At 46.6% G+C, this 27,973-nt stretch overlaps 1 protein-coding gene across 1 annotated transcript in view; it reads right to left on the reverse strand.

Annotated features, from left to right (window-relative positions):
* ACAP3 (ArfGAP with coiled-coil, ankyrin repeat and PH domains 3) overlaps window positions 1-27,973 on the reverse strand; it is a 120,007-nt gene that overhangs the window by 65,198 nt on the left and 26,836 nt on the right. Inside the window, exons 2-4 of the mRNA XM_087702522.1 lie at window positions 8,940-8,997; window positions 3,715-3,834; window positions 552-605 (exon numbers count right to left, since the gene is read on the reverse strand). Of these exons, the coding sequence (XP_087558648.1) occupies window positions 552-605; window positions 3,715-3,834; window positions 8,940-8,997 (232 nt within the window). The remainder of the gene's footprint in view (window positions 1-551; window positions 606-3,714; window positions 3,835-8,939; window positions 8,998-27,973) is intronic.

Genomic DNA, 27,973 nt, shown 5'->3' on the forward strand with positions numbered 1-27,973 from the left:
GCAAAATCCCCATTCCCTCCCCATTCCAGGGGAAGGATACTGCAAAATCCCCATTCCCTCCCCATTCCAGGGGAAGGATACTGCAAAATCCCCATTCCCTCCCCACTCCTGGGGAAGGATACTGCAAAATCCCCATTCCAGGGGAAGGATACTGCAAAATCCCCATTCCCTCCCCACTCCAGGGGAAGGATACTGCAAAATCCCCATTCCCTCCCCACTCCAGGGGAAGGATACTGCAAAATCCCCATTACCTCCTCACTCCTGGGGAAGGATACTGCAAAATCCCCATTCCCTCCCCACTCCTGGGGCCAGCCAGAGGTAGTATTTGCCGGTTCTCCGAACTACTCAAAATTTCTGCTACCGGTTCTCCAGAACCTGTCAGAACCTGCTGAATTTCACCCCTGATCTCTTATTACACCTCACCTCCCAAATTATCTCGCCGTTGGCTAGAGAGATGCTGGAATTCCTAATTCATGAGTGTTTCGTGACTTCCAAGAACCTCCATTGAACTTGTCGGCCCAGAAAGCAACTTGGGAAAGGACTCCACTCACCATGTGATAGTTGACCATTTCCTGCAAACTGTCTCCAAATTTATCCAAGCATTCCTGCAGAAGGAGGGGAAAAAATACAGGGGCTCTTTAATTCCATGCATCAGATATCTAGAGAAAGGAGCATTATTGGCATCGGAACATCCTATATATCTGGTGGAACTGGCGGATCATAACCAAGCCCATCAAGCAGATCGCCAAGCTAGCTAGCCGGTTCTTTTGTTTCTAGTTGTTGTAGTGTATGAAAAAAAAATTTAGCAGTCCCAAAGGTGCTTTCCCCCCGCCGCCCCTCCAAGAGGTGACTGGCCTTTCTCATTTTTCTTTGAAGAGGTTTCGCTTCCCATCCGAGAAGCATCTTCTGTTCTGACTGGACTGAAGAACGGAAGAAGCTGCTTTGGATGAGAAGTGAAACCTCTTCGAAGAAAAACAGGAAAATCCAATAGCCCAGTGGTTTCTCAAACTTGGCAACTTTAAGACTTGTGGACTTCAACTCCCAGAATTCTCCAGCCAGCAGAGCAGAGCTGGAGAATTCTGGGAGTTGAAGTCCACAAGTCTTAAAGTTGCCAAGTTTGGGAACCACTGCAATAGCCTCTTGGGAAAAAAAAGAAACGCCTTTAGGACAGCCATGACCTGGATGACTTGAGAATCTCCGCAGAGGTCCATAAGGGGATTTTCTGGGGAGGTTTTCCCAGGGATTTCGCACCCTGCAGGGGCAGACAATGCTGAACTGATTCCCCAGCCAGCCCATGTAAGAAAAACAAGAATTCAATGCGGAGAGAGGCCATAGACTTAATTTTAAGGCACTTAGATGCACTCTTGTTCCATACAGAGTGTGTGTTATTTCACACGAAACTGCCCAAAGTGCCTAAATGAAAACCAGCCTCCCCTGGACTGTTGTCCTAAATCCCCCACCCCGCCCCAGCTCATCCCTTCCCCGTGCCTGTCTCCCCTCTCCCAAATAATGGATGCTCGCTGACCTAGTTCAGAGCAGCAGGCAGCTCCGCAGTTCTGCCTTTTTAGAAAACAACACAATGTCTTAAGACATCCAACAGCTGGGATATTTTTAGCTACATGCGGAATCTGTGGATGTGCGTTTGGCGTGCGGCTTAATTGTGAGTTACAAAAGCCAAGCATTTCGTGGCTATTTATTCTCTGCGCCCCCAAAATGCACGGAGGCTAGAAACGTTTGCGTGGGGTTCCCCGCCTTTTGTTTCCGTCCTCGTTGTTGTTGTATGCTTGCAATTTTGAGGCCTTTATTGAGAACACTCAGAGCAAACGTAAAACTCCGATATGCTTATTAAGTCGCTGCTGGGTTTACTAATAACACGAATAATATTTTCATCTCGGCCAGTGGGGGTGTGTTCAAACAATGCCAAATAGGATCCAAACATGAAATCTGTTCCTCAGATATAAAAATCGTATGTTGTTTTTTAACATGACACATTTAACCCAGCAGGTGCTTTCGCCCACTACCCTAACCTTAGTTGTACTAACCAGAGCTAATCTTTCGTAGCTTAGCACTTATGCGAAAATCCATCTGTCAGCTCCCCTGCATCGTGCCAACCCAGGAAATGAGTAGGTGGGCATAGCTATTTTGCGCCATTCCAAAGTTGAACCCTCCTGCAATAAATCTATTGCCCCTGCTTCTAAGAAACCTGTCCTGCTATTAGAGAACTGAAAATCTGAGGACCTTCTTCCAAATACCACATTTTTCAGAGTATAAGGCACACCTACCTTTTGGGGAGGAAAACAAGAAAAAAAAAATCTGTCTCTGCCTCCCAGCAATTTGCTTCCTTGCAGCAAACGGCAAACAGCCCATTTCAGTTTCAATTTCAGCACAGCCTGATTACCACAAGCCGCTGATTGTAGTTGGACTGGTCTCCCAACAATCAACTGTTTCAGGGTGCGGGGATTACCATAGTCTATTGCCGCATCTGTGCGCCCCATTTTCAGTCTCTGCATCCCGTTTTCAGCCTCCACACGCCCCATTTTTCACCCAGCGGCGGGGATCAGAATGGGCTGAAAATGGGGCGCGCGGAGGCCAAAAACCGGGTGCCCGGAGGCCAAAAAATGGGATGCGGAGGCCAAAAATTGTGCGGAGGCGGCAATAGGCAATGGCAATCCTTGCAGCCTGAAACAGCTGATCGCCAGACAGAGGCCAAACCAACCGACAATCAGCTGCTTGTGCTAATCAGACTGTGCTGAAGCTGAAGCTTGCTGTTTTCTGCAAGGAGGCAAATTGCTGGGAGGCAGAGGCCAGAAGGTGAGGGCCGGTGGGTGGGCAGGGCTATATTCGGTGTATAAGACGCACCCAAATTTTCACCTTCTTTTAGGGGGGGAAAGTGCATCTTATACTCCAAAAAATACGGTACTTAGTCAAAATCTTTTTTGTGTAATTTCAACCTGCTCTGGAAATAAAAAAAAATGATATTATTCCATCCTCTTTCAGATAGTCGAAACAATAGCAGGAAAATATCTTTATTCTATGTGGCTATCTCAACATCCACCTTCCATTTCTTGCCTTGTGCCTCTTTTTCTATCGGTCTCTTCTCCAGTAAAGACAAAAAGGAGCCAGATCTTGTGTGATCAGCAAAGCATGAGAAAAATGACACCATAACCTCATGTTTTGAGGAACACTTTTGGCCAAAGTTTCTTTAACAAGATAGACACACACACAAACCCACAATGTAATAATGTCTCTTGCGTGATCAAAATCAGAACCTCTCTCTCTTCCAAGCATGGTATTGCCAAATTCAAAAGTTGCCTCTGAATGAGATTGGGGGGGGGGGGAAATCAACGAGATCGGGAGGACAGAAACGGCGCAGCTGCGTTTTTCAAAAACGTGACAAACTTTTGAGGCTGTCTGGACTTCAACTCCCAGAATTCCCCAGCCACCATTCGGTTTACTCCTCTGCTGTCGTTTATACTATAGAGCAGTGTTTCTCAACCTTGGCAACTTGAAGTCCAGACATCTTCAAGTTGCCAAGGTTGAGAAACACTGCTATAGAGTAAATAATAATCTATAGGCCACATCTGCGAGAGAGACAACCTATCATCAAATCTGCAGAGGCGAGTTCTGAACTCAGCCATGCTGAGTTTGGTCAGCATTTTCGTACACGGTCAAAAAAAAAAAAAAAAAAATTCCCCCCAGGTTGTCATTTCTTACCGAGATCATTTCATCTTTCTTGCACTGCTGGGAGAGATCTCGAACTCCGCCGACAAACTGTTTATTGGTGATGATGTACGCTTTCCCGGCATCTACCATATTGCTGCATAGCTTTACCAGCTGAGAAAGGAAAGGAAATTGAATTGAATTGAATTTATTGCATTTATATGCCGCCCTTTTCCCCCAAAGGGGACTCAGAGCGGCTCACAATCCAAGTCAAGGGAAGGGGGTACAGATAAGGGATAAAAAAGACGAACAAAACAATACACAATTTAAAAGCACACAACAACCATACCATTCGAAGGGGGGGGGGGCAAAAACTCTTTAGCCCCAGGCCTGTCGGAACAGCCAGGTTTTAAGGGCTTTGCGGAAGGCCTGGAGGGTGGTGAGGGTTCGAATCTCCACGGGGAGCTCGTTCCAGAGGGTCGGAGCAGCCACAGAGAAGGCTCTCCTCCTAGTGATGACATGATCCAGCCCATTGGTTCCCACCTCTGTTCAGCGAGAATAAATTTTGAGAAGGTTGCAGCTGAATGGGGCACTGAAGTTCTTTATACTGTCCAGCGAATGTCTATGTACAGTGGGCACTCCCAATGTTTCGACTACAATTCCCAGAATGCCTTGCTCAAGGAAATGAAATTCTAAACCTCTAGTGACTGCCCCCGCCCCCCCCAGAGCACAAGTGACAGATGAGACTAGAAATGCACAGGTACAGGATAGGTGGTACTTTGCTCAATAGTAGTAACTGTGAGAACAGATCTTGGAGTCCTAGTGGACAACCGTTTAAATAGGAGCCAGCCGTGTGCAGCAGCTGCCAAAAAAGCCAACACAGTTCTAGGCTGCATCAACAGAGGGATAGAATCAAGATCACGTGAAGTGTTGATACCACTTTATAAGGCCTTGGGAAGGCCACACTTGGAATACGGCATTGAGTTTTGGTCACCACGATGTAAAAAAAAGATGTGGAGACTCTAGAAAGAATGCAGAGAAGAGCCACAAAGAGGATTAGGGGACTGGAGGCTAAAACATATGAAGAACGGTTGCAGGAACTGGGTATGTCTACTTTAATGAAAAGAAGGACTAGGAGAGACATGATAGCAGTCTTCCAATATCTCAGGGGCTGCCTCAAAGAAGAGGGAGTCAAGCTATTCTCCAAGGCACCTGAGGGCAGGTCAAGAAGCAATGGGTGGAAACTAATCAAGGAGAGAAGCAACTTAGAACTAAGGAGGAATTTCCTGACAGTTAGAACAATTAATCAGTGGAATCGAATTTGCCTCCAAAAGTTGTGAATGCCTCAACACTGCAAGTCTTTAAGAAGATGTTGGATAACTATTTGTCTGAAGTGTTGTAGATTTTCTTGCCTAAGCAGGGGGTTGGACTAGAAGACCTCAAAGGTCCCTTCCAACTCTATTATTCTATTCTATTCTATTCTATTCCATTCCATATTCTATTCTATTCCATTCCATTCAATTTCATTCCATATTCTATTCCATTCCATTCCACTCCATATTCTATTCTATTCTATTCTATTCCATATTCTATTCCATTCCATTCCATATTCTATTCTATTCCATTCCATTAAATATTCTATTCCATTCCATTTCATTCCATATTCTATTCCATTCCACTCCACTCCACTCCATATTCTATTCTATTGCATTCCATATTCTATTTCATTCCATTTCATTCCATATTCTATTCCATTCCATTCCATATTCTATTCTATTCCATTCTATTCTATTCTGGGAGTTTTTAAGAAGATGTTGGATATCCACTTTCTGAAGGGGTGTAGGGTTTCCTGCCTAGGCAGGGGGTTAGACTAGAAGACCTCCAAGGTCCCTTCCAACTTTGCTATTCTATTCAAAATTACATTCAGTTGCCTCCTGGGGAAAAAGACAGATTTGCAACTCCACCACGGGAAAAAGATCCCAGCACTTTTCGAATCTTCCAAAAAAGTTTGATTTCAGACAAAAGGGGCTCGCAATGGGCCAGGCAAGAAATACAATCCCCAATACAAAGCCCAGCTCACTCTGTTCCCAGCATCCGCCAAGGCCAAGGCTAGGTTGCTGGCAACCTTCTCCGCACTGTTGCATCTGATTCCAGGGAAGAAAAGCAAACAGATGCAGCTCCCGGTCACATCTGGCGGCCAGATGGGCAGTAGGGAGGCTCCCCGAGTCAGCCTCTGGAAGAGGCGAGGACGCTGCAAACCCCTTGTTGCAACGTGGCAGTTTCTGCAGCGAGGTTTGGGTTTGAGCAATCGTTAAGCAAAAGCGGTGTGTTATTTGCAACAGGAGCTCTTCTGAAAGGGGGGGAGGGAAGAGCCCCGAAGCGCAATTAGATGTTCACAACTAATTGTGGCGCATCCATCTTCCCACAACCAAAAACAGAGGCTTGGCAGAGGCTTAGCATTTGAAAGAACTGCACGTGCCAGCTATCGCACACACAATTTGCACTTAAGCGAATTAAGTGTTTCCTGACTGGCCGCACCCATCTATTAATTATTATTATTGTTATTATTATATATTTTATTCCTTAAACATGAGACAGCCAACTGAAACATTTAAAGATGCGTCACAAATACCATTGAATGGTGCTAATGGTTGATACGGTTTGCTGCCAGCATCCTAAGTATCTTTTAACTTTTTTCTTTTCAACTATTATTATGTCAGGTGTGTTGTGGGCCAAGTGCCTGTCAGTCTGGATTCTGAAGTCCCACAATATCTTGACTTTCTCATTCTCTAAAACCTTCTCAACCTGATGGTCCCAGTGGTTTTTGCTGCACTCAATTCCAAAATTTTGGCACAATTTCCAGTGAATGATCTTAGTAACGCGGTCATGGCGTTGTAGGTAGTCAGTTTGTGAAATTTTGCTGCACCCACTGATCTATTATTATTGTTGTTGTTGTTATTGTTGTTGTTGTTATTGAGTGGTTATTATTATTATTATCACAATTGTATCACAGCGGCCAGTTGTTTCGCCAGATTTGGCATTGATTAACAGTCGGGCCCCACCCACGGGCCTAGGACATCGTAACGTATTTTCGTAATATGCGTGCAGATCCAAGCACTGCGGCTTTTTGCATTTGACTGATGGTGATTTTGTCAACTTTTAACTGTTTTAAATGTAATTCCAGTGCTTTTGGAATAGCACCCAGTGTGCCGATTACCACTGGGATTACCACTGCTGGTTTGTGCCATAATCGTTGGATTTCAATTTTTAAGTCCTGGTATTTCTCGATTTTTTCATATTCCTTCTCGTCGACCCAGCTATCACCTGGTGTTGCGATGTCTATGATTGTAATGTTATTTTTCTCAACCAGGTTGTTGTTGTTGTTATCTTTTATTCATAAAACATAAAACAGTCAACTGAACATTTAAAAATGTATCACAAATATCACTGACTGCCACTGATGGTTGATAGGGGTTGCTGCCAACATCCTAGGTATCAACCAGGGGTGGGATACAAAATATTTTACTGCCGGTTCTGTGGGCGTGGTTTGGTGGGCATGGCAGGGGAAGATTTACTGCAAAATCCCCATTCCCTCCCGATCAGCTGAGACTCAACAGGGAGAGAATAGATGGGGGCGAGGCCAGCCAGAGGCGGCATCTGCCGTTTCTCCCAACTACTCAAAATTTCCGCTACCGGTTCTCCAGAACTGGTCAAAACCTGCTGAATACTATCTCTGGTACCAACCAAGTATCGTCTTAAATTGTACGTTGCTCCGAGTAGCGCAGTCTTTTGCAGCTCCATTGGCGCTACCCCTACTTGACGTATTTTGCTAAATTCTTGGACGTGGCATCAAGTGCCGCAATGACAATGGGTATCACTGTTACACTGTTGTTGTTGTTGTTGTTGTTGTTGTTGTTTGCATGCAGCCCATCCTCAAAATTCTGCCTTCCACATTTATGATGATACCACCTCTGGTTTTTCCTGCTGCTGACCAAAGGCTTATGGCCAAGGCTTTGTAAAACCCTTAGTAAGGCCACACCTGGAACCCTGCATCCAGTTTTGGTCGCCCCATTACAAAAAAGATGGTGAGACTTTGGAAAAAAAGGCAGAGAAGAGCAACTAAGAGAAGAGCATTTGCCCAGAATTCGTCTGGTGCACCAATTGTGGCCCTATTTGGATCGGGAGGCACTTCAAACGGTTACTCACGCCCTTGTCACCTCAAGGCTGGATTATTGCAACGCGCTCTACATGGGGCTACCCTTGAAAAGCGTTCAGAGACTGCAGCTAGTCCAGAATGCGGCCGCCCGAGCAATATTGGGTGTACAAGGCACACCCACGTTACACCTGTCCTCCGTGAGCTGCACTGGCTACCAATTGGTCTCCGGATGCAATTCAAGGTGTTGGTTATTACCTTTAAAGCCCTACATGGCTTAGGGCCAGCGTACCTTCGAGACCGCCTACTGCCACATACCTCCCAGTGGCCAGTAAGATCCCACAGATTGGGCCTCCTTCAGATGCCGTCAGCCAGACAGTGTCGGCTGGCGGGCCCCCGGAGGAGAGCCTTCTCTGTGGCTGCTCCGACTCTTTGGAATCAGCTCCCCCCAGAGATCCGGACCTTACCCACTCTCATGGCCTTCAGGAAAGCTATTAAAACCTGGCTGTTCCGGCAGGCCTGGGGCTGTTGACCTCACTGTTGAGGTCCAGCCCCGATTAGAATGAATGTATGTGATGTTGCGATTTTAAACCGTTTTTTCTCTCTTTTTTTGTAAGCCGTCCGGAGTCCTTCGGGATTGGGCGGCATATAAATTTTGATAATAAATAATAATAATAATAAATAAATGACTAAAGGCCTGGAGACTAAAACATAGGAAGAATGGTTGCAGGATTTGGGTGTAGCTGGTCTAGAGAAAAGAAGGAGGAGAGAAGGCATGATAGCAGTGTTCCAGTATTTGAGGGGATGCCACAAAGAAGAGGGGATCAAATTAGTCTCCAAGACAGGACAAGAAGCAATGGATGGAAACTAATCAAGGACAGAAGCAACCTAGAACTAAGGAGAAACTTCCTAACAGTGAGAACAATTAACAACTTGCCTCCAGAAGTTGTGGTTGCTTCATCACTGGAGGTTTTAAGAAGAGACTGGGCAGTCACTTTTCTGAAACGGTACAGGCTCTCCTGCTTGAGCAGGGGGTTGGACTAGAAGACCTCCAAGGTCCCTTCCAGCTCTAATCGGACTAATTAATCAACCCAACTTCTTGAGAAGTTTCTTTTTTCCTTCTTACCTTATCAAGCTTGACTTCTATCTCCACCACGTCTGTTTCTACCTCATCTATGGTCGCCCTGCGAAAAAAAAAGAAGAAGGAAAAACGGAGATTAAAATACCCGCTTGCCATCCCAGACAGAAGCATCGATTACTAAGCCAGGAGAAAGTGACACTACAAAAGACAGCAGAGAGACAAGAGGGGAATCATCCTTTGGCCTGAAAGTCTGTGTTAATAGTTAATAGTACCGTTCGGAAAAAGCGCTGGATCATTACTGTTAAATTAGCAACTTCATCTCATTGCTTTTATCCGTTCAACTTCTGAACTATTTCTCCATCAATCCGGGGGCTTGTTTTGTAAGCTAAGAGGGAGGTTTTAGAGGTCATCTAGCTTTACCCTCAAATGCAGAAAGCCGGGTGCCAACGCCAGTCTCTGCCCATCAGTCCTCTGACCTCGATGCGTTTAATAGCAACGGCACTTAGACTTATATATCGCTTCATAGTGCTTTACAGCCCTCTCTAAGCGGTTTAGAGAGTCAGCCTCTTGCCCTCAACAATCGGGGTCCTCATTTTACCCACCTCGGGAAGACGGAAGGCTAAGTCAACCTTGAGCCAATTGGTCAGGGTCGAACTCCTGGCAGTGGGCAGTTAGCCTGCAATACTGTATTCTAACCACTAGGAAGGAAGGAAGGAAGGAAGGAAGGAAGGAAGGAAGGAAGGAAGGAAGATAGCAATAGTATTTATGATTTGTATACTGCTTCACAGTGATTTACAGCCCTCTCTAAGCAGTTTTTAGAGTCAGCCTATTGCCCCCCAACAATTTGGGTCCTCATTTTACCCAACTTGGATGGATGGAAGGCTGAGCCAACTAGGAGGAAAAGGGGAATGGAAAAAGGGGAGATGAAAGGGAAGGGAAAGTAGGGGGGGAGGAAGGAAGGAAAAAAGGAAGGAAGGAAGAAGAGAGGGAGGGAAGGAGGAAGGGAGGGGGACGGAAGGAAAGACAGAAGGAAGAAAGGAAGGAAGGAATGAAAGAGGGAGGGAAGAAAGGAAGGAAGGGGAGGAAGGGAAGGAAGGAAGATAGCAATAGTATTTAAGATTTATATACTGCTTTACAGTGCTTTACAACCCTCTCCAAGTGGTTTACAGAGTCAGCCTCTTGCCCCCAACAATCTGGGTCCTCATTTTACCCAACTTGGATGGATGGAAGGCGGTCAACTAGGGGGAAAAGGGGAATGGGAAAAGGGGAGATGAAAGGGAGAGGAAGGGAGGGGAGGGGAAGGAAGAAGAGAGGGAGGGAGGAAGGGAGGGGAAAGGAAGGAAGGAAGGAAGGAAGGAAGGAAGGAAGGAAGGAAGGAAGGAAGGAAGGAAGGAAGGAAGGAAGGAAGGTCAGTCCTTTTCCATGGTCCCTCCCTCTTTGTATCACAAGGTCATTTCATTGTACAAATTTCACACTGTCTAACAGCAGAGCGTTAACCATGGCTCCGGAAGAAGCATCCCACAGCATCTTGCCCAGGTTGTTTCCCCTCTGCTTGAAAGGCCTCGCTTCGAAAGAAATGCAGTCTAGAATAAATCTCCAGCGTAAGTCAGCAGGCTAACTTGTCCTCCCCCCAACCCCCAGCTCCATAACTATGCACATCCAGCCAAGCAGTCCAGAGGGGAAAAAATATGTTAATAAGCCAAGATCCGAGACTTAGAATTTAGTCAATCTGGAAGTACGGGTGAGCCAAAACAAAAAAAGAGAGAGAGAGAAAATAAATATTTCTTCTGGAGCTCATTCGGTTGGTAGAACTGGACAATGGCTCCTTTAAGCCGTTTCCTGGAAGTGGAGCAAACCATGATGCGTCCAACTTGTCCGTCCACCCACCCACCTACCCGCTTGGCCAAATCCCAGGGGTTTTGCAACTCCTAATTGTGTGGTTCGTGATGCAGAAGAGAAGGGGGGGGAGCGAGTGGGGGGGCGGTACAGCCTGTGAAATGTCTTAAGCTTGCTCTCTCCCAGTATATAGACTTCACACCCTCCCCTTGTTTCCACCCGGTAATTATTTTCTCAGCAAACTCAATCCGCGTTATCCCTCTGCTAAAAAGCAGGTCGCTTCTTCCCTTCTTCAAATTGGCCAACCAAGTAAAGAAGAGCCTAGTTTTTTTCTTGACTTACCGTATTTTTGGGAGTATAAGACGCACTGGAGTATAAGACGCACCAAGATTTTTTTTCGTTGTAAATGTGTTTTTATTTTCCATTTTCATTTCGTACAGTCACATATATACTGTGCATAACCGGGGCCATATAACATTAAACAATAAACACAGCCATTCCTCTTGTCAACAATACCCCCAAAAATAGAAACCCAATGTACCTCTTCGACCCTCCATACACCCTTTCTTTCACCCACCTCCAACTTTCCATCTTCCCTGCACCAAGATTTTTAAGAGGCAAATTTTTTAAAAAAGTTTTTTGCACTCTGCAGTTCTCTCCAAAAAGGCCAATTTTTCGCAAAAATGGGCCGCCCTTTCTCCCCACAAAAAGGGCATGTATAGCCTTCAGAAGGCTTGTAGAGTGTTCCTGGGGGCTGGGAGGGTAAAATTAAGCAAAAAACGGCCCGTTTTTCACTCATTGCTGCCCTCCCTAGCCCCCAGGAGCACTATGAAAGCCTCCTAAAGGCTATGCATGGCCATTTTTGGTAAAGGGGGCAGGGTTTGGGGAGGCAAAAAATGCTGTATTCCGTGTATAAGACACACCCAGATTTTCAGTCTCTTTTTTGAGGGGAAAAGGTGCGTCTTATACTCCGAAAAATATGGTATTCACCGCCCCACACGAATAATGTAGGAAACCTCGTGTCAGGCTTGTCCCTGCTTGGATCTTCAGGGGAGAAAGACCCTCGACTCCCATTTGCAGTAAAAGGAATACTTTTACTAAAGCTACCATTTTTTCGAGTATAAGACACACCTCCCCCCCCCAAAAAAAGAGGGTGCATCATACACCGTCATATACCGAATGTAGCCCCAGCCATCCCCACCCGAGGTCAAAAACGCAAGGCATGGGGGCAGCGATGGTCCGTGGCAATCCCTGCAGCCTGGAACAGCTGATTGGGGGTATTCCGGCAGTCCCATCCACCTGCCAATCAGCCGTGCGGAATCAGGCTGCAATAAGTGCTGAAGCTGACCTGGCTGGTCAGAGTTTGCAGCAGCCATCACATTCAGAAAGCACAGTGACTGATTCAGCAGGATTCAAAATAATAATAATATACAATACATTACCAAAAGTAGGTTTTCCAAGGGAGCATTAAACACAAGCAAAACACAAGCAGTTTCACTTTCAGTTCTCAGCTAAGCCAGGCTCCTTCCTGTCTCCTTGTTGCTCACACAGCAAATTTCAGAGTCCAAATAGCCCTCATTGGCTGACTTAGTTGCTCTGCCTCTTCATTGGCTGACCTTGTTACCACGTGTCAGCTGAATACCATAGATGCTGATAGGCAGAGGCAGAATTTTGTTTCTTCCTATTTTCCTCCCCCCAAACTAAGGTACGTCTTATACTGCAAAGCGTCTTATACTCCGGAAAATACAGTAATTGGTTACAGCATAAGAAAGCCAGATCTGAAGATTCCCACAGGAAAGGGTGAAGAGAAATACTATCTGTCGTAGAACAGGGAGGACTGTCAAGTAGATGGGCCATCACCGTAGATATGGGTCTCTTCGAGTCTTAGGGTCCGTCAAACAGGGACACAGGAAGATGCTTTACACACCAAGCCAAATCATGGCAGGACAAGAAGCAATGGGTGGAAACTAATCAACGAGAGAAGCAACTTAGAACTAAGGAGGAATTTCCTGACAGTGGGAACAATTAACCAGCGGAACGACTTGCCTCCAGAAGTCGTGAATGCCCCAACACTGAAGGTTTTTAAGATGTTGGATAACCCTTTGTCCGAAGTGGTGGAGGGTCTCCTGTCTGAGCAGGGGGTTGGACTAGACGACCTCCAAGGTCCCTTCCAATTCTGTTGCTCTATTCTAAATTATATTCAACGGTGTAGGGCTGTGATGGTGAACCTTTTCGGCATCGAGTGCCCAAACCGGAACATTCGTGCATGCACACCCGCATGAGTGCCAAAGCCCGAAAATCAGCTGGCTGGCACATGCAGCTAATCTTCAGGTTTCTGGCACATACATGCCCACTGGCCAGCTGGTATTTGCATGCACCCGAGACCTGGAAACCAGAATACCAGCTGGCCAGCACATGTATGCCTGTTTTTTGACTGTTTTTAGGCTGTGTTTTGGGCCGTTTTCCGGTGCTCCGGCACGCAGGAAGACCAGCATGCGTGCTGCCATAGCTTCACCATCACAGGTGTAGGGGTTCCTGCCCAAGCAGGAGGGTGGACTAGAAGACCTCCAAGGTCCCTTCCAACTCTGTTGTTCTATTTGTTGGACAAGGAGTAAACTAGGATTCGGGGACCTGTCTCTCTCCGCTGTTCGATGTTCTCACGCTTGGAAGGTGAAACTGTGTAGGTACAGGTCTGTTTTCTGAACCATCAGGCAGAGGAACATAAGTTATCTCTGGGTCAGGTGGTTGTTCCATAGAACAGGGGTCTCCAACCTTGGCAACTTTAAGACTTTTGGACTTAAAAGTCCAAGTCTCAGAGGAATTCTGGGAGTTGAAGTCCAAAAGAACAACCTTGTTCTGCCATAGAACAAGGTTGGAGACTCCTGCCATAGAACATAGGTGTAGGGTTTCCTGCCTAAGCAGGAGGTTGGACTAGAAGACCTTCAAGGTCCCTTCCAACTCTGTTATTCTGTTAACATTGTGAGTCTATCTGTTCTATGTCTAGCATCTCTGTTGGCATTCGCCACCTGAGTTCAGGCTTCAAAGAAGCCACTTCTCTCTCTCTCTCTCTCTCTCATATCACACACACACACACACACACACACACAGAAAGAATCCTCAAAAACACCTCCTCCCCATCATCCCCCCCCCAATTTATTCTACCTCGTGCAGGAGAGTGCTTTTCCCATCTGATTCAGCTGCTAAGTCCTTTCCCGCTTTGGGATCCTGGGTTGTTATCCAAGTGAGCACCTCACAAATCTTCCCGGCTTCCCACCATCGGGGGGGGGGGGGGGGGGAGAGAAATGGGCCAGAAGCAACGTAGCAAGCACCTGGCCTCCTCTAGGAGAAGAATCCAGTTCTGTTTCTGGTACACGCCAGCTCTACAATCCACAGACATGACAGCGGCCCAAGGGGACGAGGAGAACTCCGTCTGGAAGCTCCCGTGAAGGTGAGTCAGGGAGCGTAATGACAATCGCGGCATCCGCGGGAAGATACGAGGCACGTGAGTGTGTGTGACCTCTTTCCCCAACCCGCACAAGCTTTGGCATGCGGGAAAGATGTCTTTTTGTAAGGTTGGCCGAGGCTTCCAAGAACGATTAAGCTAAGTAAAACAGCAGACGATGAGCAAGTGCCTGGAGGAAGACGTTTTGAAGAAACCAGGTGCCAACTATGGCCTGACCATAGATAAATGAAAGGTTCCTTTACATATTGTGCTAGTCGTTCCTGACTCTAGGGGGCGGTGCTCATCTCCATTTCAAAGCCGAAGAGCCAGCGCTGTCCAAAGACGTCTCCGTGGTCATGTGGCCAGCATGACTCAACTCCCGAAGGCGCATCAAACGCTGTTCCCTTCCCACCAAAGGTGGCACCTATTTTTCTACTTGCATTTTTTACGTGCTTTGAAACTGCTAGGTTGGCAGAAGCTGGGACAAGTCACGGGAGCTCACTCCGTTATGCGGCGCTAGGGATTCGAACCGCCAAACTGCTAACCTTTCAAACCGACAAGCTCAACGTCTTAGCCGCCGAGCCACCGCATCCCATTTGCCTGACCATATTATCGGACTAGAAGACCTCCAAGACAGCACAATAGCGATAGCAATAGCAGTTAGACTTATATATCGCTTCATAGGGCTTTCAGCCCTCTCTAAGCGGTTTACAGAGTCAGCATATCGCCCCCACAGTCTGGGTCCTCATTTCACCCACCTCGTAAGGATGGAAAGCTGAGTCAAGCCCCCAACAACAATCCGGGTCCTCATTTTACCCACCTCGGAAGGATGGAAGGCTGAGTCAACCTTGAGCCAGTGAGATTAGAACCGCTGAACTGCAGACAACAGTCAGCTGAAGTGGCCTGCAGTACTGCACCCTAACCACTGCGCCACCTCGGCTCTTACTCGGCACAAGAAATGAACCTTCCGGAATCTCGGAATTGGGACCATCCCTTACTGTGGAGAGAAACTGCTTCCTTTAGCAGATTCAGACGTAGCCACTAAGGTCAAAACTAGCCACGCCACCTGGAAATTGACACCTTGAGGAAGCTTCTGAATGCTTTTATGGCTCATCTTCTCAGCCACTGAACCTCCACGAACCAAAAGTCAGAAATTCTCTGAATTCCAGTAAGTCTTTCTGGTCGCTTCCCAAGAGATCTACCAATGCAACTGGGTACCAATTTAGCAGGGGTGAAATCTACTTACCTTCGCTACCGGTTTGCAAATGTGAGCGCGCAGGCGCCACCTCCGTGCACACACAGGACCTTCCGCGCATGCGCAGACTATCAAAAACAAACACTCTGTGATGACCTCCGAGTGAGTGGGCAGAGCTTGCTACCGAGTACGCCTGCTTTCTAGCTAATCTAAATTGCGTGTCACAGCTGATCGTCAGAAATACCAGTTCACCCGAACCGGTAGCGTTTTTTTACTATTGGTTTGGGTGAACCGGTCCAAACTGGTAGCATTTTTTTTTTACTACAGTTCGGGTGAACCAGTCCAAAACGGTAGCTTTTTTTTTACTACCGGTTCAGGCGAACCAGGCAAACTCGTAGCAATTTTTTTACTACCAGTTGGGTGAACTGGTCTGAATTAGTAGGTTTTTTTACTACCGGTTCAGGCGAACCAGGCAAACCAGTAGCAATTTTTTACTACCAGTTGGGTGAACCAGTCTGAATTAGTAGCTTTTTTGACTACCGGTGCAGGCGAACCAGGCAAACCAGTAGCAATTTTTTACTACCAGTTGGGTGAACTGGTCTGAATTAGTAGCTTTTTTGACTACCGATTCAGGCGAACCAGGCAAACCAGTAGCAATTTTTTACTACCAGTTGGGTGAACTGGTCTGAATTAGTAGGTTTTTTTACTACGCAGTTCAGGCAAACCAGGCAAACCAGTAGCAATTTTTTACTACCAGTTGGGTGAACCGGTCTGAATTAGTAGCTTTTTTGACTACCGGTTCAGGCGAACCAGGCAAACCAGTAGCAATTTTTTACTACCAGTTGGGTGAACCGGTCTGAATTAGTAGCTTTTTTGACTACTGGTTCAGGTGAACCAGGCAAACCAGTAGCAATTTTTTACTACCAGTTGGGTGAACCGGTCTGAATTAGTAGGTTTTTTTTACTACCGGTTCAGATGAACCAGTCCAAACCGGTAGCATTTTTTACTACCAATTCAGGCGAACCGGTCTGATCCAGTTGCTGTTTTTACTACCGGTTCAGGCGAACCAGTCCAAACCCATAGCATTTTTTTACTACGAGTTTGGGTGAATTAGTCCAAACCGGTAGCATTTTCTTATTACCAGTTTGGGTGAACCAGTCCGAACTGGTAGCTTTTTTTACTACCAGTTCAGGCGAACCGGTCCGATCCAGCTGCTTTATTTACGACCGGTTCAGGCGAACCAGTTTGAACCGGTAGCATTTCATCCCTGCAATTTAGACTTCGGAAGGCTGGGTCTTCAAACTCAGTAGGCCCAGATTGGCTCCCCGAGACTTAATAGGCAGCCAGTTGGGGTTCTTTTCAAACCCAGTTCGATTTTGGCATCCTGCTGCACTTTCGGGCGGGATGCCTGCGATTCCTACTACGTCAGACATTCTGTCTCTCCCTGGCGGGCGGCATAAGCCGTCACCGCTTGATTTCTGCGGCCCAGTTGGCAGCAGCCCCCGGAGTCACGACAGGGTGTCAAGCATTCCCCTCTGAGAGAGGGGGGGGGGAGAAGAGACCCTCACACCCAGACAACTTGGCGTCCAGACTCATAAGCCCAACATCGAGGAAAAAAAATAAAGCATCACAAAAAACGATTAAAAAAATACAAAACAAAACCCAGAGGAAACGTTTCAAGCCATTAATCACCATCCTGGATTACATAAGACAGGCGAGATCTGGTTTCGTTCAACGCGAGAAAGAACTAGAAGAAGCAACAGAGAAGAAGGGGCCGTGAGGACAGCTGGGCCTTGAACTCCCTTTCCCACAAGACTGGACAGAAATACCTGCTAACTTACAAGGGGGGATAAAATAAAGGTTCCCCTCGCACATATGCACTAGTCGTTCCTGACTCTAGGGGGCGGTGCTCATCTCCGTTTCAAAGCCGAAGAGCCAGCGCTGTCCGAAGACGTCTCCGTGGTCATGTGGCCGGCATGACTCAACTCCTGAAGGCGCACGGAACGCTGTTCCCTTCCCACCAAAGGTGGTTCCTATTTTTCTACTTCCATTTCTTACGTGCTTTCGAACTGCTAGGTTGGCAGAAGCTGGGATGAGTCACGGGAGCTCACTCCGTTACGCGGCACTTAGGGATTCCAACCGCCGAACTGCTGACCTTTCTGATCGACAAGCTCAGCATCTTAGCCACTGAGCCACCACACCCCTCGAAAGTGGAATAAATGAAGATTGTTCTATCGGCCGGGCATTTTTGACCTTGGAATGTCACAGTACTTGTAGCCCTTTGCTTGCAACAGTTCATTTAGTCACCACTTGAAGTTAGAACAGCACTGAAAACAGGGACTTACAACCATTTTTCACACTTACGACCGTCATAGCATTCCCCGTGGTCCTTCCTTCCTTCCTATCACATCTTTCCTTCCTTCCTTCCTTCCTTCTTCTCTCTGTCTCTCTCCCTGTCTCTCCTTGTCTCCCTATCTCTCTGTCTCTCTTGTCTGTCTCTCTCTGTGACTCTCTCTGTCTCTCTCTCTCTCTCTATCTATCTATCTCTGTCTCTCTTGTCTGTCTCTCTCTGTCTCTGTCTCTGTCTCTCTCTCTCTCTCTTGTCTGTCTCTCTGTCTCTCTCCCTCTCTCTCTCCCTCTCTTGTCTGTCTCTCTCTCTCTCTCTCTCTCTCTCTCTCTATCTATCTATCTATCTATCTGTCTCTCTTGTCTGTCTCTCTGTCTCTGTCTCTCTCTGTCTCTGTCTGTCTCTCTCTGTCTCTCTGTCTCTCTCTCTATCTATTTATCTCTCTGTCTCTCTTGTCTGTCTCTCTGTCTCTGTCTCTCTCTGTCTCTCTCTCTATCTATCTATCTATCTCTGTCTCTCTTGTCTGTCTCTCTCTCTATCTATCTATCTCTCTGTCTCTCTTGTCTGTCTCTCTGTCTCTCTGTCTCTCTTGTCTGTCTCTCTGTCTCTGTCTCTCTTGTCTCTCTATCTCCCTGTCTCTCTCTGTCTCTGTCTTTCTTTCTTATAAAAGGGAGGCCTATCTGAGGAGTTATCCCCTGTCTGCTGGCAGTGAAGAGCCATTAACTGGACCCCTTCCGACCCATCCTTCTTGAAGCTGGCTCCAAAGAGATATATTCTGCATCTGCCTGCTCCTTTTTTAAGCCTCCCCCTCTCCCCTCCCCTCCTGTTGGCAAGGCCTGGCTTTTTCTGAAATACAATAATGAACGTCTTTCTCCTGGGCTGATTCCTTCTCGCTATTTTTATTCTCCTGGCCTGGAAGTCACGTGGGCTCTGCATGGAAATCTTTCCCCTGTCTGCTTTGGCTGGGATCCTTCCGCAAAGGTTTTATCTCAGCTGCACGGCTGAAGAGAGAGACACGGATGCAAGGGGGGGGAGGAATGAATGAATGAATGAATGAATGAATGAATGAAGGAGGGAAGGAAGGAAGGAAGGAAGGAAGGGGAAGGGAGGAAGGGATGGGTGGCAAGAAAAGAAGGCAAGGCATGATGGATGAGAAGGAAAGAAGGGAAGGAAGGAGGGTGAGGGATGGAAAGGAAGGAAGGAAAGATGTGAGGGATGGGAAGGAAGGAAGGAAGGAAGGAAAGATGGATAGGAAGGAAGGAGGGAAAGATGGGATGGATAGGAAGGAAGGTGAGAAAGATGATGGAAGGAGGGAAGGAAAGAGAGGGAAGGAGGGAGAGGGAAGGAAGAAAGAAAAGAAGGAAGCAATGAAAGATGGATAGGAAGGAAGGAGGGAGGGAGGGAATGATGTGATGGATGGGAAGGAAGGAAGGAAAAGATGTGATGGGTGGAAGGAAGGAAGGAAAGAGAGGGAAGGAGGGAGAGGGAAGGAAGGGAGGAAGGAAAGAAGAAGGAAGGAAAAATGGATAGGAAGGAAGGGAAAGATGTGATGGATGGAAGGAAGGAAGGAAAGAGAGGGAAGGAGGGGGAGGGAAGGAAGGAAGGAAAGAGATGGAAGGATGGAGAGGGAAGGAAGGAGGGAGGGAGGGAAGGAAGGTGAGAAAGATGTAATGAATAGGAAGGAAGGAATGACTTTTCAGAGGAGGAGGAGAAAGAGAAGACCACAAGATGGACCATGTTGACATTCAAATAACGGCATCGCATGAGGTTCTTGCCCTTATTTTGCCTGCCAAGGTTAACCTATTTCAAGTCACTCAAGAGGAAACTCTTGCTTTGAAACATTTCACTGGGCGCTTGAAGGACTGCTTTGCCCCTCCCTGCTTGGGCTTCACCTCAACCCATTGGATCCCGTCCCAAAGTTCTGTCTCGCCAAGGTTTCAGTGGTGCAGCGGAGCACAATCACAACAACACCACACCCCAGCCAGGTGCAAAACCCAACAAAAGATCAATCCCACCCATTCCAAGACCCAATCAGGGGTTTTTTGTTTGGGGGGGGGGGGTGCGCTGGAAGAAAGCCAGAAAGGCGAGGCTGTGAATTTCCTCTTAGCCTGCCAAGGGGTTGCCTTGTTCCCTCTACCCACCCACCCGCGGGATGGCACGCGCCAAAAGCACACAAACAGTGGCTAAATCGCTTTGTGAACTCCGCCGTGGTGGCACTTTGCCCACAGACCAGCCATGAGCTGTAACCACGTCTAACACAATCGTTCTGGACAGAGAGTTTGATCAGATCACTGGGGGGGGGGGTGTTTGTGTGTGTGCATTTCTGTGGTTTTCTCTCCTTATCCACCCCACCCCCCGACACACACGCACCTGGCCAGCAAGGAAGAATCCCTAGGCACCCAAGGGTAGGGGGTGGGGGCCCTGCAGCAAAGTTACACCTCCGCCAGTAAAATAGTCAGGATTGGATTGTAAATACACCGAGCCTCGGCGCAAACACAAAATCCTTCTAGTCATTGCCACATGCTCGTCTTAACCGCACCGTCTTGCAACTTTTCTTTTGGCACAATTCATTCTGCAAGCGTGGCAGAATTTTATCACAGCCCCGTTGTGCCGAAGGATGAAAGAGCTTTGTGACTTCAAATGCGCGCGCTCAGAAACACACACACACACACACACACACACACACACACACACACACACACACCAGCTCACAAAGGACCGAAGCAAAATATCACCTCTGCCTTCGTTAGAGGGGCACAATGTTTTTAAAGCCTTGGCCTGAAATTCATAAGCCACAGGATGCGCTCTTCAAAAGCTGGACTAGAAGACCTCCAAGGTCCCTTCCAACTCTGTTATTCTATTCCTATTCCTATTCCTATCCTATCCTATTCTACATTCTATTCTATTCTATTCCTATTCTATTTTCAAACACACTTGGTCAGTAAAGAATTCTGTTCTTTCCTGTCCTGTCCTGTCCTGTTCTGTCCTATCCTACTCTACTCTATTTTCAATCACACTTGGCCAATGAAGAATTATATCCTATCCTATCCTATCCTATCCTATCCTATCCTATCCTATCCTATCCTATCCTATCCTATCCTACTTTCTATCCTATCCTATTCTATTCTCTCCTATCCTATCCTACTCTACTCTACTTTCAATCACACTTGGCCAATAAAGAATTCTATCCTATCCTACTTTCTATCCTATCCTATCCTATCCTATCCTATCCTATCCTATCCTATCCTATCCTATCCTATTCTATTCTATTCCATCCTATTCTCTCCTTTCCTATTCTACTCTACTTTCAATCACACTTGGCCAATAAAGAATTCTATCCTATCCTATCCTATCCTATCCTACTTTCTATCCTATCCTACTTTCTATCCTATCCTATTCCATTCTATTCTCTCCTTTCCTATTCTACTCTACTTTCAATCACACTTGGCCAATAAAGAATTCTATCCTATCCTATCCTACTCTACTTTCAATCACACTTGGCCAATAAAGAATTCTATTCTATTCTATTCTATCCTATCCTATCCTATCCTATCCCATTCCATTCTCTCCTCTCCTATTCTACTCTACTTTCAATCACACTTGGCCAATAAAGAATTCTATTCTATTCTATTCTATTCTATTCTATTCTAACCTTATATTATTCTATTCTGTTCTATCCTTATATTATTCCATTCCATTCCATTCTATTCTAAAGCGGGCCGAGTCCCAGCAATGAAGACATTGGGCACAAGACACAAAACTAAACCTAACCAGCATGTACATCTCGTAAATGTTAAATCAAGCAAGAACTACACACAGGATACCTTCCCATTCAGGGATGCTTGAAAGCCTTACAGCAACATCAGGCATGTAAACGAGTTCAGACACACGAAAGGAACAGCCTTGTTGGCAAGCAACCAGCTGTTATCAAGCTTCACAGTTAGAAATGTCGATTTTTTTTTCCTGCTTCTCGGGGCCAAAAGTGAACAGAAATCCCCATTCGCTCCCCCTTTTTCTACACCTTTCCCCTTTTGTCACCTCCAATATTTTCAACCAAAAACATAACCTCGCTAGAATAGGGGCCAGGCACCATACGATACGTCGCCCTCAAGTTACGGCCACAATGGAGCCCAAATTTTCTCTTGCTAAGCGAGAACTTTGCTCAGCGAGGTTTGTCCCTTTTTAACGATGTTTCTTGCCACGGTCGTTTAAGTGAATCGGTGCAGTTGTGAAGTTACTCAAGCGGTTGTTAAGTGAATCTGCCTTCCCCCATTTGACTTTGCGAGTCAGAAGGTCATAAAAATGGGATCGTTTGACCCCGGGACATTGCAACTGTCGCGGATATGAGCCAGAGGTCCAAATTTCGATGACGTGACAGTCGTAAGTGTGAAAAATGGTCCTAAGTCGCTTTTTCGAGGGCCGTTGTAACGTTGAATGTCACTAAACGAACGGTTGTAAGTCGAGGACTACAACAGGTACCATCGACGCATTTCTCTTCTGAATCATTTCTGTTGGTTCCTTAGTCAAACTGAGCCACCGAACCAGTGATGGGTTCCGGCTGCCGTCGCAACTGGTACGCTGCACACGGGGCCGGGCGTCCTCGTCGGGCAAGCGCGCTGCACATGCATGCACACGCCATCGCCCTGCGACACCCAGCTGATCGCCGGAGGTCGCGCAGGCGTCACATGCTGTGCGCGCGTGCACAATTGCCCCGCTTCCTTCAAAAACAGGTAAGGAACACGGACAGGCGGGCGGACAAATGAGCCACCGTACCGGTACGGTGGCTGCTGCTCCCGGCTAATGCTGGTACGGTCGTACCGGGCTGTACCTCCAGGAACCCGACACTCTACTGAATGCAACAGATTCTGTCGGGTTCAAAGCAAACTCCTTGTCTTCCCAGGATTTCTTCCGCTTTGATCTTCGGCTAATTCTAGCGCCGCATCGCTTGTGCAGCCCACCACTGGCGAGAAAGTTAAAATTATAAGTACTTCTGACAAAAACTGAGCACAAGGAAGGTGGATCGACCTCTCCTGTTAGCATATCTGTGCTCTTCAAGCACGAACCGGGACGTTTTTGGATTCTCCTGCCAAGGGAATTCTCGCAGTCCCTACAAATCCAACACAAATCCAACACAACGCAAAGCCAACCCAAGGCCGACACAAATTCAAGGACACACACGGCCTCCAACCACGCTCCTTCCCCACGCCTCTCCAATCGTCTTCTTTCCCCACCTTTGCAACATCATTTCACATCGCTCGCTCGCTCGCTCTTTCTCCCCATGTGAGAAAACGACACCATGGCAACCCTTCACCATGGCAACCGTCTCCCGGCTCAGGGGATCCGGGGGCCCGGCCACCACCGCAGCTGGCATCTGCTCCCATCCCTCCAAGAGGCTCGGAAGATTTCGCCTGGCATGTCAAATGTGGCACACGGCTCGTGGCGTTTGGGATTTCAAGGCTCTCTCTATATATAGAGAGAGTAAAAAAACCTGGGCTGTCAAAATTGCAAATCATCAGGTGTGTGTGAGAGAGAGGGGGGGGGGGGGAGAGGGAGGAAGAACCTAACCAGTAGATTTCTCCCTGGCGGTTGAAACCGGAATTTTGCATTTTATTAGGCTATCCTGACTTGGAAATAAAATTAAAAAAACTTTTGAGTGTACCAGGGCAACACGCAAAAGGCAATGTAATAGTAAGCATTCATTGAAAAGCAATTTCATTTAGTGCAATTGGAATATGTTTGACTGTACTATGAAGAAAGACGAGGGCAAGGTTTTAGGTTTTAAAAAGTCACTTAAACCTGCCAAACTTGGCACACATCACAATACTTTCTCCCTTGCACCTCCATCCCAGAGGCGCCTTCCTTCCTTCCTTCCTTCCTTCCTTCCTTCCTTCCTCTCTCCCTCCCTCCATTTATCCATCATTCATCTCCTTCCTTCTCTCCATTTATCCTTCCTCCCTCTATTTATCCATCCTTCCCTCTCCATTTATCCTTCCTTCCTCCCTTTATCCATCCTTCCTTCCATCTCTCCATTTATCCTTCCTTCCTTCTTTCCTTTCTTCCCTCCATTCTTCCTCCCTCCCTCCCTCTCTCCCTCCATTTATACATTCTTCCTTCCTTTCCTTCCTTCTCTCCATTCTTCCCTTTCCTTCCTCCCTCCATTTATCCATCCTTACTTCTCTCGATTTATCCATCCTTCCTTCCTTCACTCCATTCTTCCTCCCTCCCTCCCTCCATTTATCCTTTCTTCCTCTCCATTCATCCTTCCTTCTTTCTCTCCATTTATCCTTCCTTCCTTCTCTACATTCTTCCTTCCTCCCTCCCTCCCTCCATTTATCCATCCTTCCTTCTTTCTCTCCATTTATCCTCCTTCCTTCACTCCATTCTTCCTACCTCCCTACCTACCTCCATTGATCCATCCTTCCGTCTCTCCATTCATCCTTCCTTCTTTCTCCACATTCTTCCTTCCTCCCTCTCTCCATTTATCCATCCTTCCTTCCTTTTCTCCATTTATCCTTCCTCCCTTCTCTCCATTTATCTTTCCACCCTCCATTTTTCCTTCCTTCCTTCCTTCCTTCCTTCCTTCCCTCCTTCCTTCCTTCCTTCCTTGGCACTGAAGTTCGCCCATCTTAAACTTGCCAAGGTTGAGTAAACCCTGCTCAATAGCACCAATAAGCTGTTGGCCCAAGATCCATCTCTCCAAACAGCTAGTCACTTCCAAATTACGAGATAATTACACGTTCCCTGATTATGATGAACTCGGAATGATTTCCCATCAGCCACCTTTCGGCGGAAGAGAATTGCTCCATTTCCTGCAGGCCGGTGGGAACATAAAGCAGGACGAAGCAGACAAAACAGATCAACCCAGAATTAATTGTGGCTCCTTTCCTGTAGCCAAGATACACAAATCCACCACCCTGGCTGCCTCCTGGCTGTTTATAAGCCAAACTTCCCCAAGATTAGATCCCGTTTGGCACATGAGAAAGTTAAAATGGAGAACTCAAAACCTCCCAACACCCCCCCCACCCTCCCCATTATTTTTGGCTTAAGAAGAAGAAGAAGGGGAGGTAGAAATCCAGGGATTGAAGCATTCCAAGCTAAGACAAATATTTAAACTAGATTCCCAGAGCGTTGCCCTCTTTTTTCAAGAGAATCTCGATTGTTCTGATTAAAAGAGAGAGAGAGAAAAAAAACAGAATAAAGCCTTGCTTGCAATACTATGAATAAAGGAAGTCCTTGATTTACAATCTGGCTTGTAGTGACCATTCAAAATTATAACGGCGCTGACCATGATTCCCAAGACAGCCGCAGCATTCGGGCCATCAAAATTTGGGCGCTTGGCTGTTCTAACGGAGGCTTCCCGAGAGCACGAAGCAAACTCCTGGTCCCGACAAAAAACCCTTTTTATTAATTGGCTGTGAATTCTGCTCATTCCCATCCAAAAAAGTCTTTCAAGGGAGGATTTACGGTCACAGACCTTATCTGGCTTGGAGAGCTGCCAGGCCTATCTCTGCAGAACTTGGCCAGGAGCCTTGGAGAGTCACCAACCAATGAAGCGAACTAAGTGTCTCCTGCAAACTCCACTCCCCTTTTGCTCTTCTTTTATTCCCTCTGGGAGGGGCCATTCACCGTCCACCTGCTTTTTAGCTCTTCCCTTCATCTGGCCACTCTTCACATGTCCACACTGGGAACAGGCTCCAGCTGTTCGTCTGCCCCACTGATGTCTGACTCCAAAGGCAGCTGATAACTGGCATATGGCTCTGGCCCCCTCTCTGCCTCTGACACAGAGCCCTCATCCGAGTCTTCCCCAGACTCCAGGACTGGCCCATCTTCCTCCCCAACCTCCTCACTGAAAATAAGCCCTCCCCAAAAATATTCTAACACAGCAGCAGATATGAGGTGACCACGCTTGCCGCCTCCTGCACCTCAAAAATAATAAGACCTCCCTGAAAATAAGGCCAAGCGCTTATTTCGGGGGGAGTCAAAAGAAAATAAGACCCTGTCTTATTTTCAGGGAAACACAGTAGAAGACGGGTATATGTATAGCCACAGATCTAGAAGTGTCTTTAGAGCATTTCTAACTAACCTAGCAATCAAAAGTAATAGTGATAAGTTCAACCTTTGACTGCGTTCAAATGAATCCGATTAGTGAATTAATCTCAACCAATCAATCAGTAAGAACCTGGAAGGGACTTTGTAGGTCATCTAGTCCAACCCCCTGCTCAGGCAGGAGACATTATACAATTTCAGACTGACCGGTTGCTCAATCTCTTCTGAAAAACCTCCAGCGACGAAGCACCCACAACTTCCAGTGGCAAGCCGTTCCACTGGTTAATTGTCCTCCCTGTTAGGAAGTCTCTCCTTCATTCCATGTTGCTTCTTTCCTTCATCAGTTTCCATCCATTGTTTCTCGTCTTGTCTCTTTTTCTGGGCACTGAGCTGCAAATTTACCAAACCAGCCCGATTTGCATCCAAGCCAAAGACTCAAACTAGCAAACCAAGATTATTGTATTTTTCAGAGTATAAGATGCACCAGAGTATAAGACGCACCAAGGTTTTGAAGAGGGAATTTTTTAAAAAAGTAGTTAGGTAGATAGAGGGATAGAGAGGGAGAGAAAGAGAGAGAAATAGAGTAGGGAGGGAGGGAGAGAGAGAGAGTAGTTAGGTAGGTAGATAGGTAAAGGGATAGAGAGAGAGGTAGATAGGTAAAGGGATAGAGAGGGATAGAGAGAGAGAGAGAGAGAGAGAGAAAGAGACACACACACAGAGAAAAATACAGTACGTAGGTAGGGAGAGAGAGAGAAAGTAATTAGGTAAGTAGATAGGTAAAGGGATAGAGAGAGAGAAAGAGACAGAGAGAGAGAGAGAAATACAGTAGGGAGGGAGGGAGGGAGGGAGGGAGTAGTTAGGTAGGTAGATAGGTAAAGGGAAAGTGAGAGAGAGAAAGAGACACACAGAGAGAGAGAGAAATACAGTAGGTAGCTAGGGAGATGTTTCCAGGTGTATTTATCCATGTGCTGGAGAAGGAAATCGCTGACAATCTGCAGCACCTAAAACTTTGTTTCTGCTGGCACAGCACTTGATCAATGTAATTCTCATCAATCAGTTAAAGAGCTTTCCAAAAGCAGGGGGGGGGAGTTTTTGCACTCTGCAAACCTCCCAAAAATGGTCCGTATACCCATAAGGGTATGCACGGCCATTTTGATGAAGGGGCGGGGCTTCTGGTGGCAAAAAATGCTGTATTCGATGTATAAGACGCACCCAGATTTTCAGCCTCTTTTTTGAGGAAAAAAGGTGCGTCTTATACTCCGAAAAATACGGTAATGCTTCGTAACTTCCTCTCGGCCTTTATGATCTACTAATCCATTCGAAATTCGCAATGGAATGCTCTGTGTGTGTGTGTGTGTGTGTGTGTGTGTGTGTGTGTGTGTGGTTTTTTTTCCAGGCCCGCCTGCCTTTTTTTCCCTTTCCTTTCCTTTTTATTGCATTTTTTTAAGTTTCTAAAATCTGAGCAAGGAGAGAGTTTGGAACAGAAAGGGCAGAAGGAAAAAAGGAAATCTTTTTTTTTTTAAATCAACTCTTTTGCGGGATGCCCTTCAAATACCAATGCTTTAAATTCCCATCATAGCCCAGAAAAGGGCGTCACTAAATCACCCTGCGCAGCCACACAACCAAAGCAATTCTTAAAATATTCCCTCTCCCCCCACCCCACCCCCAAAAAACCCTCTTTTGAAACAGGGTAGTTGTTTACACAAAGTCAGCTGTGCTCCGGAAATCTCCTTCCCTTTCCAGAATCTCCCCCCGCCTTTAGTTAAATTATGCCAAAGCCTATGGAGAGCCGCCAAAAATGTTGTGGGGGGGGGGATGTCACACGGTGATGGGGGGAGCACTTTTTCCAAGCCAGAATAGAGTAGAGTAGAATAGAATAAAATAGAATAGAATATAGACAGAATAGAATAGAATAGAACAGAATGAGGAATGGAGTAGAATAGAATAGAATATAAGATAGACAGAATAGAACAGAATGAGGAATAGAGTAGAGTAGAATAGAATAGAATAGAATAGGACAGAACAGGGAATAGAATAGAATAGAATAGAATAACAGAGTTGGAAGGGATCTTGGAGGTCTTCTAGTCCAACCCCCTGCTCAGGCAGAAATCCCTATACCACTTCAGGCAAGTGGTTATCCAACATCTTCTTAAAAACTTTCAGTGTTGGAGCATTCACAACTTCTGGAGGCAAGTTGTTCCCCTGATTAATTG

The sequence above is a fragment of the Thamnophis sirtalis genome, unplaced genomic scaffold (assembly GCF_051295495.1).
Source record: "Thamnophis sirtalis isolate CommonGarterSnake01/CBP01778 unplaced genomic scaffold, rThaSir2_p1.2 scaffold_15, whole genome shotgun sequence".
NCBI lineage: Eukaryota > Metazoa > Chordata > Lepidosauria > Squamata > Natricidae > Thamnophis > Thamnophis sirtalis.